This window comes from Stegostoma tigrinum, chromosome 31 (genome assembly GCF_030684315.1).
Source record: "Stegostoma tigrinum isolate sSteTig4 chromosome 31, sSteTig4.hap1, whole genome shotgun sequence".
Lineage (NCBI taxonomy): Eukaryota > Metazoa > Chordata > Chondrichthyes > Orectolobiformes > Stegostomatidae > Stegostoma > Stegostoma tigrinum.
Window position 1 is genome coordinate 28,169,647 of NC_081384.1, and position 16,708 is coordinate 28,186,354.

Here is a 16,708-nt window from a genome sequence, read left to right on the forward strand (position 1 = left end):
GTCTAATTATATTTGAAGAGCTTCAGTGTGGACAAAGTAAATTTTCAACAAGAATATTGATATAATTTGAATGAATCATGAAATCAATAGTTTAATTAAATTATAAACATTTAACAAACAATTTTCTCCAATCTTAATAACAATAGTACAGACAATTCAATTTAAAGTTTCTTGAGACAATTTTTCTTTTCTACTTGGTTTTGACTATATACAACTAGAAAGAAGAATAACACCATGTGCAAGCTTTCCACATGCCACAATGTGCAGTAAGATTCCATAGTTTATAATAATACCATAGGCAGCAAATCAAAACCCTTACGGTCACTTATAGTAATAATCTTTTAACACTGTTTGAGAAGTATTTCTGGAAAATATATCAGGACTTCCTTTGAGTCTTGGAAAATTAAACATCACAGGCCTTACTCAGTTACTGTATCTCAAAATAATTTAATTTCACATTTGGTACTTCTGTTTCACCTGAGCACTTGTTACAAAACTCAAATGGAATTGGATTGTTACCTGCAATCTATGTATTTGTTCTGATGGTATAATACCATGCTAGTAATGTCTCCATTGAGGTCCCCACGTCTTGGCGGCTGAGTGATATTGGAACAAAACAGGTAACCACAAAGAACATCCCTACATTAAAACAGGGAAAATTCAGCTACTAACATGTGAAGGAAATTCTAATTAAAATTCAAGGCAACGTCTTTGGCCAGTGACAAATCGTGTGCAAGCATGTTATTCTGGATTATTGTATTCATTACTCAAGTTCATTATATGATTGTACAATAGCAGAAAACATTCTAATATTAAACAAATGGTACTTACGGTCTAAAAAAATTGTAAAAGCAAAATAAAAACCAAATGCAACTCTCAATTCACACAGGACTTGGGAAATAGCATTCCATAAATTCTGTCATTTTGAACAAGAAAGCTAAGGGATGGTGTCAATAAACCCTTGCTGGAAAGTTGCTCTGTGGCAGTTGTCAGATTTTATTATCATCAAACTCCCTCCTAATAAATGATGGCTCAAATCTTTGCTGGTTGCAGGGCATCTGGCAATATGCACTAGTAGATTTTCTCAGTCCCATGTTTTTTTTCCCCTGAAAGCATGAGCTGATAGTGGCATGCCAAGAGGTCATCCTGGGCCTCAGTGAGAAACTTAACAGTGTACTTTCTTAATCAACGGGATTTCAGGAGTGAGAAGGAAACAGAGGAATAACTTAGAAGTTAGGCAATCACAGTCAAATCAAGAACAGAAGGAGAAGTAAAAAGAGGGAAGGCAAGATTGGATTAGGTGAGAGAAGAAAAGGTAAAAGCCAGAATTTTTTTTTTTAAAAGTCACGTTGACATTTTGAAATATTATCAAGCATGTAGGAATAAAAATCATTCCTTTCTCTGTTACAGATTAGTTAGAAATGTGTTAAAGTTATTATGCCATTAAAAAGGTAATTGTACTGTTTAGTAGTAGCACCAACACATTTAATTTACAAATCCAGCAATTTATTAATAATAGTAGACAAGTTACCATTTCCTCAAAGTAAACGGGAGAGTGGTCCAAAATGACCAACAGCTTGTGCTCACTCACAACTCATGGTGCATCCATTTTTTGCTTGAACTTGTCAACTAATTCTTCCATGACTAATAATGTGCCTTAGTAATTCACCATCATGTTTACAATGTGTTCTGGACTAAATGTGTACTTGCATTGTGTGCTAGAAAGAAAATTGGAACGTCTATCATCACCAGTCATAATCCTGAATTATAACATGTATGTAAAATTTATGATGCAATCCTCTAATTAGATCCAATATTTCAACTGAGCAAGCCAGCAATCTATGACTGCTAAGATTTATGGAAGGTAGTTATAAGAGTTATGCAAAGCAACAATCAATTCTGCTTGGTAACGGGGAGGATCTAATTATAAGCTTTTAAAAAGATTATTGAGGACAGCTGAAGAGGATTTCAAAGGTTTTGATGAGGCTGCTGCAGCAAGATTCCAAAGGAATGACTTAAAATCAATTCCTTACAATGAAGGCAACAGACAAAAGATAGATCAAATCACTTTTATTGAGAACTAATAGCTTTGGGACTATCCATTGTTTGGTTGGTCATTATTTGGGGTAAACATTTTCTTTTTACACCCTTTCTCTGGAACTGGAGTGGAATGATATTAAGATGGAATCACTTGAAGAATCTGAAGTGGCTGCTGGCAATTGATGCATTTGTTAGACTTTTCTTCCTCAGAATGCAGAAGCACAAACATGAGTGCGCAAGAAGAAAAAGGAAATACAAACTGAACAAAAATGATGCATAATCGTCTGCTGCAACTCACTGAGATTGGCTAAATAGCAGCTACTTACTGCTTATTGCATTGAAGCCAGCTTTGGCCATCTTTGCCGCAGTTTCCCTTCTCAGTTCCTTCAACATTCAGCTTTTCATAACAGAATCGATCTGCTGAATCTTAAAGAGATAGAAATGTTTTGCTTTGAGGGAGTTTTCCAAATTTAACTTCAAAGCGTAGAGGAAGGAAAGAGAAAGAGGGAGACAGAGAAATGGTACAGCATGTGAGAGTTACACGTGACATCATGCCCACCTCACAGTATTACTCAGGAAGCTGGGTGCAGGGTGCTGAGGCCATGGCAGAATTAGAAAATCAAGACCAAAGCCCCATGGTTACAAATGTATTCCTCACTCACTCCCAATATCCTCACTGCACACAGACCTGTTTGGAGAAAATGGCCACCAATGTGGTAGGTGTTAATATACCAATGTCTATTATTTTCTCCATGTTAGGTGATATCTTGCATGACTGCTTCACAAGACTCAAAGATTCTAAACGATAACATTATCTTAAAAATATATTGTAAGCATAATTGCTAAATCATGACATCAATTACAATGATCTATTTATGAACACATTACATTCATTTGCTTTAATTTGTTTAAAATTAAAATGTCTCACCAAGATTTTATTGGGTTCAATATCTTTAAATCATTGGAATTGTCTTGAGTGTTTCCTGTGCTGAGGGGGGTTATCATACGGAGAAAGGTTACATGGTATGGTCAACGAGATATAATTTATTGAATGGTTTAAGATACTGAGGGGACTCAACAGGGTAGATGTTAAAAAGAGGTTTCTCTTGTGGGAGAAACTAGAACTAGAGGTCACTATTTACAAAAATTTGAGACAAAGAGAAAGTCACTCTTTCTGGGTTGCGAGTCTGTGGAATTCTCTTCCCAGACAGAGGTGCAGGCAGGGTTACCATATATTTTTAAGGCACAGCTTCATAGATTCTTGACAAATAAGAGACTCAAAGGGTATTGGGGTCAGGTAGGAAACTTGAGTTGGAGGAACACTCAGATGACTGTGGATCTAATCAGTTGGTGAAACTAACTTGTGGGGACCACTGTCCCATTCCAATGGCTGTCTGTATGAGAATGATTACTTACCGCGACCCCAGATGTAATTGCACTGTTTGTCTCTAGTTTGGCATCTTCCACCATAACAACGCCCCTACAAACAGAAGTGTAAAACTCTAATGCAATTTACTACAGCAGAAATATAGGATAGCTACAGGCAATTAAGAAGAAAGCTGTGGCAGGAAAAGTGTGGAACAGTGCCTGTCTGCTCAAGTCGTGGTCAAACTAACAAAAATCTCAATCTTCGTTTCTACATTAAGGCCTACGGAGACCTGATGATTCTATGTTCCTTTGCTGGCAAGGAGCCTTTGTGGTGATGCTTCCTGAAAGAATTTCAGTGAATGATTCCATTAGGAATCTTAAAACTGTTTGTTCGATCAGTCTAAATGGTATTCAGGAAGACTCCAGGACTGCGTAAATTTGGCATTAGATGAATGCACAGCAGTAACCCAATTTGTTTTATTCCATCCCAGGCATTTTACAGTTGGTATCTAGCACCAGAGTGGGCACCAATTACAACTTGTTGAGCATGTGAAGTGATGACAACATCAACTGAACATTACGTGACCACCAAAAACGTCACTGGAATCAAACTACATTTGAGTGGGTTTTTCTTAAATTCACCCAGCAAACTATCCAGTAATGGAAGCTAATTAAAGGGTGCTGACTGACATTAGTCCTTACCCGATGTGACAATTGAGGATCAGCCATTTTATATATTCAAGACAATAATCAACAGATTTCTTGATTTAAAGATTTCAAGGGATATGGAGGTAGTAAAGTAAAAGAGCATTGAAGTATAAGTTTGGCCATGGTATAGTCGAATGGAAGAGCAGGCCCATGGGGCTGAATACTCCTGTACCTACTTCCTATTCTATTATGCAGTTGCACAACATTTGCAATTTAAAGATGCCAGCACTGTGGGTCTTAGTTTAAATTGTGTCATTGTTAAGGATTGATAGTCTACCGGAGGAAAGGCTCTCGACAAACTTTACCTGAAACATTTTTCTAATTATTTATGCAACAAAGTTTAGCACAAGGATTTCCATCAAACCATTCCTCCCCAGATTCTTGTGAAGTGGGATCTTAATCACCAATGATTTAGACTGCCTTTTTACACATAACCCCTTACATTACAGCTATGAAGTGAATTTTTCTGGGTTACAGAGATGGGCATGTACTAAAAATGGCATTACCAACCAGTCTGCCAGTTCCTGGCTCCATCCAGCAGCAGGGGGGGGGGGGGGGTGGCATGGGGAGGTGGCCCAGCTTCCAGTCCACTCAAGAGACCCTGTTGTTGCTTACTTAAGGTCAGTTTTCCAGTCAGCCTCCACATTCCCACATATGGTGAGAGTCAATGTAGTGTCTGGAAGTGGATTTTCTTTGTTTAGAATCCCCGTGGTATGGAAGCAGACAATTTCGCCCATCAAGTCCACACTGCACCCCTGAACAGCATCCCATCTCACACCATACTTGCATTTCCCAAGGTAAATCCACCTAACTTGCACATCTTTGGACTGTGGGAGGAAACCGGAGCAGCCGAAGGAAACCCACGTAGACACGGGGAGAATGTGCAAACTCCACACAGACAGTCAAAAAGGCTGGAATCGAACCTGGGTCCCTGGTGCTATAAGACAGCAGTGATGACCACAGAGCCAGCATGCCACCCCAACATGATTCCCCACTGTGTATTAGGTATTAGCTCCCATTGGCAGGTTCAGAGATCCCACCCAGCTGAGGTGAGTTGTAGCTGCAGGTCACCTTTGTTTCCTGCCCAACAATGACAGCTCGGTCAATGTTAACAAGTTTGAGAGAGGGACCTTCCATTTTGGATGCCTTGCTCCCTCCCACTCCACCTATTTTCCTGCCATTACAAGTTGCAGCTGTTTCCAAGCTGGAGATATTCCTACAAGTCCTTCTGGCTTTGAAAGCCCATCCTTAACTAGACAACAATATGGAAAAGTGATTGATCAGTTTAAGGGAAAATCACATCAGGTTATTGTTTTCCCTGTACAGTGTGAGCTTGTGAACCCTGTTTAACCCTGATGCTGATCCTAATGCTGCAAGGAGGTGAGAGGGTTGGGGGCAATGGTGGAGACAGTTAGTTGAGTTGCTGGGTACTGGTTTGCGATGTAGTGTGTTGTCAACAGTGCAGATTCAATTCCCACACCAGCTGAGTTTACCATGAAGGACTCTCTTTTTGCTCTCAGTCACGGTGACAATTGATTTTAATCAAACTGAGCTAGGCAAGGAGGGGAAGAAATCATCAAGTGCATTTTCCATTCATAATTAATGTTTAGTGTTGTCTGTTGAAAAAAGTGTATTGTGCGTACATCAGGCTCATGTGCAATGGCTCCTTGAGTCAAATAGCCTGTCAGTACTCACTAGTTAGGTTCACACAAGAGAGATGCCTACTTATGTGGTGTATGTAGCATGACTGGCACTGTTGGAGTTGTGTTCAGCAAAAATTCAACAGCCTCAGAAGGAAATGGGTTGGAAACAAATCAATGTAAAAAGGGATAGAAAGGACAAGATAAGGACGAAACCACACACTTGAGTAACTGTCTGTCTTTTTCCACAACAGGTAAATTTTACATGAGATACCTAGACACAATGGCTGATTATTTGAAAGGAATAAAGAGTCATTAGAGTAGTACAGTATGGAAACAGATCCTTTGGTCCAACCAGTCCACACCAACCATAATCGCAACTAAACTAGTCCCCATCTGTTCACGCTTCTCTTCACATCTCTTCAAATATTTCTTATTCATATATTTGTCCAAATTTCTTGAATGTTGTAACTGTACCCACATCCACCACTCCTTCTGGAAGTTCATTCCACACATGAACCACTGTGTGTAAAAACGTTGCCTCTCATGTCTTTTTCAAATATTTCTTCCCTCACCTTGAGCATATGTTCCAGTTTTGAAACCTCCACTCTAGGGAAAAGACACCCACCATTAACCTTATCTATGACCCTCATGATTTTATAAGCCTCTATAAGGTCACTCCTCAACGTCCTATGCTCCAATGAGAAATGTCCCGACCTACCCAGCCGCTCCTTAAAACTCAAACTCTCCATTCCTAGAAACATCTTGATAAATCTCTTCTGAACCCTCTCCAGCTTAATTATATCCTTCCTATAACAGGGTAGCCAAAACTAGACACAGTAACTCGGGGAAACAACCCAAACAGGGCAGAAAAATAAAAAAAACCCTGTAAGCCTGCCCTTACTCCAAAAGAAGTGCCCAGACTTTGGTCTGACTGTAAAGAAAATATAAAGCACATTACCTGTTCATTGTCACAATAGTAGCCATCCAGTTTGTGCACATTCCCAGGGCACTAGAAGGAGATAAAGTATTTATTCAATTAGACCATATTTTACATTGCTATCAACAGCCAACAGTCTTTCTGAGCTTGTCTTCCTTCATTCATTCATGAGATGTTAAATTTTTTTTGGCTATCATAAATTGATCCTGAAATGAGTGACTTGCTCAGCTATTCAGGGTCAACTACATTGTTGAGACTGGAGTCACATGTCAGCCGGACATTAGTGAATCAGGTGGGTTTTTACAACAATCTTTGATAGCTGTCACAGTCCGAGACTAGATTTGTATTTTCAGGGTTAGCAATTAAATTAAAATTCCACCAACTGCCATGCTGGGATTTGAACATTAGCCTGCACCTTTGTACTACTGGTCAAATGACATTATCAGCTCCACACTTATTTGGACAACTCCTCTTATTCTGCGCTGAAAAATAAACAAGTATCAATTCAGTAACAAAAGATACCACTACCCGTGACAGTAATATCCTCATCACATAGACAATTTAGAAAGGATCGCTTTCACGTATCTGCAAAAATATCATGTAGGATTTCTTCACATTTCTTCCATCTGAAAATTGAATTTGTTTTTACCGTGGAATAGATGGAGGGGTGAACATGATCATATCTTTCAAATATCCAGATGTGACAATGCAAGCAAGCAAAAAGTTAGTGCCTTAAGGTTGTTATTTCTCTTCCTCCAAATGGTAGCAGAAGATAAATTTTTTGTTGGCAAGTTAACTTGGTTAGACTGATGATGTGCTCAGTCCCTCAGAAAATCTCTTACTTTGCTCAACCTTGCTCTAGTCCAGCTCTACAATCACTTCCAATCTTATTGCCCCTTCAAATTATTTGGCGATCGGACTCTGGCCTTTAAAGTATTTGCCCCTGCCACCACCCAACTATAGATGAAATAATCCTCAACTGCCTTGGCTCTCCTTCCTAAACAGTCCAATAATTCTCTAAGTCTTCGTTCATATTTAAAAATCATCTTAGAATCTGTTTTCTCAATCAAGGTTACAATCACTTCTCTAGACTGTCCTACAAGGTCTCAATGCATACTTTTTTGTATATTCACCTGCTCACCAACTCCTCTGTGCTATGATCGGCATGCTTGCTCTGTTAAAAACTCAACAGCATTGCAAGTTATTGCTGATTCTGCTAATGTTCAAGTAGTGGGCATTTATGAGATCCGGTATGTTAAGGTTAAAGCATGGAATGTAACTTGTAAATCCTGGAGATTAAAGAACTCCAGTACAAACTTTCCCACTCAGCAGAAGTGTGAGAGGATAAATGATACTTGTTGAGAACAGACTTTATAGGCATCTTCTGTCTGTTCATGTTGAAATCTATGTAACAGGAACAAAATCAAATTCAAAACACTCAAATTTCCCTAACACCGAACATGCGCGTGGATCTTTAATACATAATACATATTGAATAGATTTGCCATTCCTAATGGACTTGCATGTTTAAAGCATTCTAATACATCAGTATATTGGCAGAGATGCTGAAGACCAGTAATTTACATTTGCAACTTGTTTGCAAAGTAAAGTTATTACTAATAAATATGCATTCATACAAGGCTAAAAGTTAGACATTTTACAAAAGGAGTTCTCATAGAACTTGTTTCCCTGACCTCCAATATATCTCATTGTGTTATATTCACACTACTTGATACCAGGATGAATACATGTAAATGTCCATTATAATTACCACTGCCCATCACATTCGTGTGTTGAATAAACAGGTCTTGTGATGCAGTGGTAGCATCCCTATCTTTGACACAAGAGACTGGGTTCGAGTCTCAACTTCTCCGTAGGTCCATAACAACATCTCTAAAAAGGTTAATGGTTTGTTACTAAATTAAAGCTAAAAAGCTGATCCAGGCACAAATTTTGAAGGAAAAAAGGCATTGACTTTTTTTTTTCTGTTTTCTTGCACAGATCATGAGATAAATCACATCTAATGGTATGGGTTGGACATGAAGTGCCTGTAATGAACAAGGAAGAAACCGTCCTACCTGGCTGGAGTCTCCTGGGCATGTCTCTGCAATGTCACAGTCATTCACTGCCTGCCTGCAAATCACGCCTCTTGGTTCATACTGGGGAAAGAAAGCAGAGTATAGGCTTCACTTCATGCACAGAATACAAGCAGTACTGCACTTGGGGTTCCCATTAGTGGATAAACTGGTGTACATTTGGAGGGATATGGGCCAAGTGCAGGCAGGTGGGACTAGTTTAGTTTGGCAATATGGTTGGCATGGACTGGTTGGATTGAAGCATCTGTTTCCGTGCTGTATGACTTTATGCTTATCAGAAATTGATCGCAAATGCTGCTATGCTCAGCGTAGATTGAAAATGAATAAAATCTGGGGCTCACAGATGTTGACTGGTGAGCCAAATGATGTGACAGCTGTCTGATGGAGCAATATCACATTTGGTGGTCTGATTTTTTTCATTAAACAGCAGATGCTACCAGGAAATATATATTCTGGTGTAAGTCGAATTTTTGGAATGGCTTACCACAAAAATGCAGAAACACAATGTCAAGAATAGAAGCACTTTGCTTTGCTCATTGTCTCAGAGGATCAAGATGCTGATCATTTAATTTGAGTGATAAATCATGAATCATGTGAGGAAGAGCAAATTATTGTATGTGTCATGCTGTCTTTCCACTGTCTATCTGACACACCAGTGGCCGTGGAATTACGCAAATCCATCCCTTTCAAAGACCAGACATTTATTTATTCTGGTATCAAACACTATAGTCTTCAGTCACAGCACTCTGCGACCTTCTTCAAAACTCGAGGATGTGCATGTGTTCCATTAGCTGCACGGAAACATTTCTGGAAAAGAGTTGGACACAGGCTTGGCTGAATACTAATAAAGTCAATGGCTGTATGACAATAACTTGTTATAAGAGAACAGTTTGGGGAGCTGCAGCTACCTTATTGCATGAATCATTAATCAAGACTTAATTAACAGCCTTTAAAACCCACTAAAAGAGGACCCTATCCTCGAGTTACAGAGAATCAGTACCCTGTCCTGGAATTTGCTTGATTGTCTACAGAGGTTTCATCAGTGTTGTTTATCTTCTCCTTTGCCCTTCCTATACGTCAGCTGCTGTTGATGTACGCAAGATGCACCATGTCTGGATTTTTATTACAGACATAATCCCCAGCTCAAACCTAATCCAAATATGTTGAACTCAAATATGGGTTCTACCACTGAAAATTTCTAAAATCATCAGCAGTAGAGGCCAAGGTGGTGGATGTTGTAAAAACAGAATCAATAGGGTAATATACATTTTGAACACCAGATCTTAAAGGACAACGACAGTGCAGTCAAGATGTGACTCCGATACCGACTGTGTTCATTCTCTGTCTGGGGTTAAAATACTTCTCCAGGGAATGATGTGATGCAGGGTTTTCTCTGCTCTGAAAATCCCTCAAATAATGCTGTCAGGAACTCCTGGTAGAGCAACGCAACGTAGGCAAGTGTGAACAACCTAACTGTGAGCCCACAGTCGCAGTCAGTCCTCACTAGCTATTCCTCCAGCACGTCTGGCAGAATCCATGGGTGGTCCACCACTGATAGGAGAACTCCAGCAAACAATCAATGACATTATTGAGAAACCACAACAAAAACAGTTCCAACAGAGGTCTTCAAAGCTGGAGGGCTTCTGCTAACATCAAGATGTCATGCACTCTTCCTAAAGATTTAGAAGACAAAATAACTGATCATCAGCTTTAACAGTACGACAACTGAAGTTACCTTTAAAAGGGGAAATGTGCCATGCTGTCAAAACTATCAAGGTATTTCCTTCCTTCACAGCAGGTAAAATTCTGACACATGTGGCACAGTGGCACAGTGGTTAGCACTGCAGCCTCACAGCGCCAGGGACCCGGGTTTGATTCCAGCCTCGGGCAACTGTCTGTGTGGAGTTTGCACATTCTCCCCGTGTCTGCGTGGGTTTCCTCTGGGTGCTCCGGTTTCCTCCCACAGTCCAAAGATGTGCAGGCTAGGTGGATTGGCCATGCTAAATTGCCCATAGTATTCAGGGGTGTGTGGGGTATAGGGGGATGGATTTGGGTGGGATCTTTCAAGGACGGAGTGGACTTGTTGGGCTGAAACACAACCTTACTCAAAAAACTTCAAAAATCTGGAGCATTAAACAAGAGAGACTTCCAAAAAATGAAACCAGATGGATCCAACACACCACGCTTCTACGGACTACCAAAAATTCACAAACCAGGAGCCCCCCCCTCGGACCCATAGAGTCGCTACCTGGAACACCAACCTACAGATTAGCTAAGGAACTATTCCAAAGACTAAAACACCTAGTAGAAGACTCCCGCCACCCAAGAATTCCCGAACACCATCCAAGACACAAAGGTTTCGTCGGAGGCTCACTGATGATGTTACCTAGAATAGTGACAAAACGTCTGAGAACTAACCTTCCAGCTCAGCGAGCAAACTCACATCCAGAACCTCAACCTGAGCTACAAATCTTCTCAAAAGTAGAAAGTCCTGGATAGAAACCAAGCAGAAATGTTGCAAAAACCTCTGGCATTCTAGATAAGGAAAAGATAGGTGCTTGAATTTGTTGTTATAAGTGAGGAGCAGGTAAGGTACATTTGCTTGAAAACCTTCCATACAACATTATAATCATCTCTCTTTTTGGGTTTGAGATAGATACATTGATCAACCATTTTCTGACCTACAGTTTATGCAGAGCTAGCATCCTGAAATGATTTTCCATTGAGTCCTTACACGTTGCAGAAAAGAGCTGGAGAATGAATGTAGTCACATGGCCCTTGCAAAGAAAGGACACAGGTACGACTCAAAGCCCTGACCCAGCATGCCCTCTTCTGGATCAGCGTGATTTTTTTTGAACAGAACATTCTGTCCTGTGAATTACACAGACTGCAGCAAAGTTGGATGCTATCAATTAATTTACTGAAAAGTTGGTGGATCGGAATATCCAACTGAATTAAACATGACTATTCACAGTCATCAAGATCAAAACTTCATCCTGTGTATTTAGACAGTGCACCAGGATAGAATCATGGTTGAAAAGGCAATTAAAACACTGTGCACACATCTCTGCCTGCTGAGGTACATGACAAACCAACGTCTTACCTGACAGTTTCGGCAACAGAGTCCATTACTGCACATTGCATTGTGTGTAAGGGTACACTTCTTGCAGCATTTACCACCGACTTTGTCACATTCCTGTGTGAAATAAGATGAACTCACTGTCAACGTGTACATAATGTCCACTGGTGAATAAAAGTTCTCTCTCAACTACATATTTATCCAAATTCAGACTGATTGTAGGTTTATTTTAGTTTCTGAAAAGATGTTTAACATGGATGACCTATAAGCCTGATGGAAGCAGCAGAAAATGGTACTGACAATAATTGTAAGTAAGCTTTGCTGAAATTATATAACAAAATTAACCTGGCCAATTGCGCCCTTAAGTTATCTGCACACAAATAGTGTGTTTGGTTAAAAAAAAACTGTTTCCTGTTTTGACTCTATAGACAACAGAGGGCTGAATCTTAGACCAGATGCTTTCAGTGAGGAGAGACTGCCGAGTTAGAAAATCATGGGCTACATGTGACACTTTACCTATTTAAATGAGTGAATAGAAAATTGAAGCTGCAGTTCATCGATAATGTCCAACCCCCATACATTGCTAAGGTAGTGGGGGCAAGGTGTGGAAATCGGGCTGCCATAGGGCACCTTCAAATAAAACTATCTGAATCAATTTCTTGTGAAATTCATGGGGGATGGTCAGTCCAAGCAAATGGGTGACGGTCAGTCCAAGTGAATTCCCAGTACCATCAGCAAAAGGGACTCTCATCACAAAACTATCCAGTAAGAACATATTGACAGCAGGCAATCAGATCATTGTAAGCATCCTGGCGTCTCTGGTTTGATGGTGGTTTCCAAGTTGCTTCACATCTTGAAAATTGCTGATGGAGCAGTAAGTGGGCTAAATGTGATCATTCTCACCTAGTTCCATTGGTCTCCACTTTGTCTGACTTCTATAACTTGTTCATAATTCCCAACAGTTCCTCTACATTAGACAGTACAAGGTGTTCTGTGCTTGTTAAATGTTAACCAACATTTTCTTCATGCAAGTGGCAGCATTAGAATCGCAGAGCGGAATCTTTCGGAGGGGAGAAAATAGTCAGAAGTGGGAGCACAAACGAGGGGCTCTACTTTTCCGAACAAATGACTGGCCATGTATGGTCAAGCCGCAGTCAACCAATTAGGTATTTGTGTGAGGAACATAGGAAATCATGTAGGGAAGGCAAACACAATGTCAATGCCCCCACCATTACTTCCTGGATGCAGTGGTCTAGGAAGCGCATTTCCTGCAAGTCAGGAGCATTATTCTCATCATCCGAGGAGCTTTTGGGAACTGTAATTGCTGCCAACACCTTCTTCACCTGGATCTCTGGAGCTAGAAGCCATCACCCTCAATGCAACCCCCTTCAATAACCTTCATTCCCTCCAGCTGTCTTGACACTGGCTTTGAGCTACCTCCCATCATTTTTTCAACTACTGTCATTGGGTCTCGAGTTTCCTCCAGCAGAGCGAAACTGCCCTGCTATTAATCATTGTCAACTTTTCCTTTTTCATTCTCTGCCTTCCCTTGCTAATCCTGGACTCTCAAAATTTCACTATTATTTGCCTTCCCTGTTTAACTTAAGATTGCCCACAATCACGTTGACATGCCATCCTTGGAGATACATCTTCCCTTTAAGACTCTAGCTTCCTCTCTCTGTCTCCAATAAGAAACTGTTAGGCAGCCAATTCCTTCCCTTCCTCCCTCATTTGGCAACTTCTCCTTTGACCGCCTTTAACCAAACTGAGCCATCAATACCCCCACTTCCCAACGCTCATCAAAGCAGATCTGACTTGGCCCACATCCACCAAGAGGTCAATATTTTCTGTTGCAGCCCTTAAGTCAGCATCAATGTGAAGGCACTTGACAGTTACTCAATTAGAAAGGTACACTTAATTCTGGCAGGTTTGACTGAAGCATATACATTACATGCAAATATAATAGCGGTTTGTGATGCTTGCTATCAGTAAGCTCAATCTTCGTCAATTTAATACTGTAATTTCATTCTGCCATTGAAAAGCTGCTTTTAGCCTCCTGCACAATAAAGTGCCCACCCACCATGTTCCCCAAAATCCACCCTCCCCCATCACCCCCTAATCTCCCACTTCTGGGAACAGAACCATAGAATAATTACAGGACAAGAACAGGTCATTTAGCTCATCATATCTGCGTCAGCTTTCCATAAGAACAAATCAGATAGTGCCCACCCTTTCTTCCAAGCCCTGTGAAATTTTAATCTGCCTCACCATACTGTTACGCAGTCCGTCTACACTTGCATACCTTTATAATTTTGTCACTTATTTTACATTTCCTCTCCACATTTATCTCACCTATTTCATCAGCCTGTCTCCTCTTGAAGTCTACCACAGTTCACAATACTGAAATTGACTCTTTGCATTCAAGTCTAGGTCAATAAGGACATTGAGAAAAACAGTGGCCTTAATAACAACCTCACTGTATACCTATCCCGATTTTGAAAAACAACTATTTACCACTACATGGTAATAAAATGTGAGGCTGGATGAACACAGCAGGCCCAGCAGCAACTCAGGAGCACAAAAGCTGACGTTTCGGGCCTAGACCCTGCTCCTGAGATGCTGCTGGGCCTGCTGTGTTCATCCAGCCTCACATTTTGTTATCTTGGATTCTCCAGCATCTGCAGTTCCCATTATCACTGATACAATATTTACCACTACACTCTGTTTCCCATCAATCAGTCAATTTCATTGGGCTGCTGCCGCTTTTAGTCTATGGGCTTTGGCTTTGTTGTAAAGCCAGTTACATGGCACTGTTTTAGATTAGATTCCCTACAGTGTGGAAACAGGCCATTCAGCCCAACAAGTCCACACCGCCCCTTGAAGCATCCCACCCAGACCCACTCACCTATAATCTACACACCCCTGAACACTACGGGCAATTTAGCATGGCCAATCCACCTAGCCTGTACATCTTTGGACTGTGGGAGGAAACCGGAGCACCCAGAGGAAACCCACGCAGGCACAGGGAGAATGTGCAAACTCCACACAGACAGTCGCCCGAGGCTGGAATTGAACCCGGGTCCTGGAGCTGTGAGGCTGCAGTGCTAACCACTGCGCCACCGTGCCATTAAATCTGTTTTGGAAATTCATGTACATTACAGCAATGACAATATCCTCCTCAATGCTTTTTGATAACTCATCAAAAAACTCCACCAAGTTAGTTAAATGTGATTTACCTCTCATATCTGTACTGATTTTGCTTAATCTCTAATTGCCCAAGTGACACTTAGTTTTGTCACAGATTGTTTTTAAAAACTACCCCACTGCTGACTTTAAATGGATTTGCCTGTAGTTGTTGGACTTATCTTTACACTGGATATGTAACTTTCACAATGTGAAATTCTCCAGTTCTTTCTCATCCTCATATGCAGAGGCAAATGGAAGATTATGTCCAGTGTTTCTTCAATTTCTACTGTTATTTCCTTCAACATATTTGGACGAATCCTATCTGGTCCTGGTGAAACATCAACTTTAAGTACAATCAGTCTTTGAGACAAAAACTGAAATTGCTGGAAAAACTCAGCCGCTCTGGTAGCATCTGTGGAGAGAAAACAGAATTGGCGTTTTGTGTCCCGCCACTCTTCTTCAGAACGCAGTTTCTGATTTCCAGCATCTGCAGCTCTTTAGTTTTGTTTTATTTAGTCTTTCAAACAGCTTGTATAAATCAATTTTTCACCTATTTAGTGCCTCACCATGTCCTCCTTCACTATGACTTTAGCAGCACTGTACTTCTTTACCTGACAGATGCAAAGCGCCCAATTAATATTTTAGCCAAGTCCTCTAATTCCATCTGTAAATCTTCTTTATAGTTCTGTATTTAATCCACTCCTCCTTTTATTGCCCTTTATCAGCCTATGGAAGGCCTTTAGATTCCTTTATGTCAGCTTCCAGCCTCTTCTCATCTATTCAATTCACCATATTACCTATCTCACTGAACTTTCCAATATTCAGCTCTCTTTTACTTTCATTAATAGTGACTATTGTACTTGAAGTTGATGTTTCACCAGGACAAGATGGGATATGTCACTATCGGTTGAGTCATCCGAAGAATTTGTTCCTGTGGGAATGCACCCTGAATGTATGCAAATGATCTCTATAAGGCCAGCCTTTTCTTCTATTACAGTTTTATAGAGTTGTAGAGTCATACAGCACAGAAATAGACTCTTCAGCCCAACTCATCCAAGCTGACCAGGTTTCTTAAACTTGGACTAGTTCCATTTGCCTGCATTTCGCCCATATCTCTCTAAATCTTCCATATCCATGTACCTGTCCAAATGTCTTTTACATGTTGTGATTGTACTCATCTCTATCCCATTTTCTCTGGCAGTTCATTGGTAACACACACCAGCCACTGTGTGAAAAGGTTACCCCTCCAGTCCCTCTTAATTATTTCCCCTTTCAGCTTAAACATATGCCCTCTAATTTTGGACTCCTCTACCCGGGGCAAAAAACCTCTGTTATTCACCTTACCTAAGCTGATCATGATTTTATAAACACCTATACCTCTCTAAACCTCAGTCTCGTACATTCTGCGAAAAGAAGTCTCAGCCTATCCAACCTCTCCTTATAACAAACCCTCCAAACCCAGTAACATCCTTGGAAATCTTTTCTGTACCCTTCTAGTTTAATTACATTCTTCATATAGCACGGTGACCAAAATTGTAAGCAGCATTCCAAATGTTGCTTTACCATTGTCTTGTAAAGTTGTAACATGACATTGCAACTTCTGCACCAAATGCTTTGACCAATGAAGGCAAGTGTGCTAAATGCCTTCTTC

The 16,708-nt window shown here is 40.5% G+C and overlaps 1 protein-coding gene across 3 annotated transcripts in view; it reads right to left on the reverse strand.

Annotated features, from left to right (window-relative positions):
- adam11 (ADAM metallopeptidase domain 11) overlaps positions 1-16,708 on the reverse strand; it is a 154,309-nt gene that overhangs the window by 25,841 nt on the left and 111,760 nt on the right. For all 3 annotated transcript variants that reach the window (XR_007250449.2, XM_048560902.2, XM_048560900.2), the window contains 6 exons: positions 11,896-11,988; positions 8,775-8,855; positions 6,718-6,768; positions 3,457-3,520; positions 2,367-2,466; positions 520-639 (listed from right to left, as the gene is read on the reverse strand). Coding sequence is in view for 2 of the 3 variants with exons in the window: in XM_048560902.2 (XP_048416859.2) it covers positions 520-639; positions 2,367-2,466; positions 3,457-3,520; positions 6,718-6,768; positions 8,775-8,855; positions 11,896-11,988 (509 nt within the window). In the remaining variant the exon portion in view is untranslated. The remainder of the gene's footprint in view (positions 1-519; positions 640-2,366; positions 2,467-3,456; positions 3,521-6,717; positions 6,769-8,774; positions 8,856-11,895; positions 11,989-16,708) is intronic.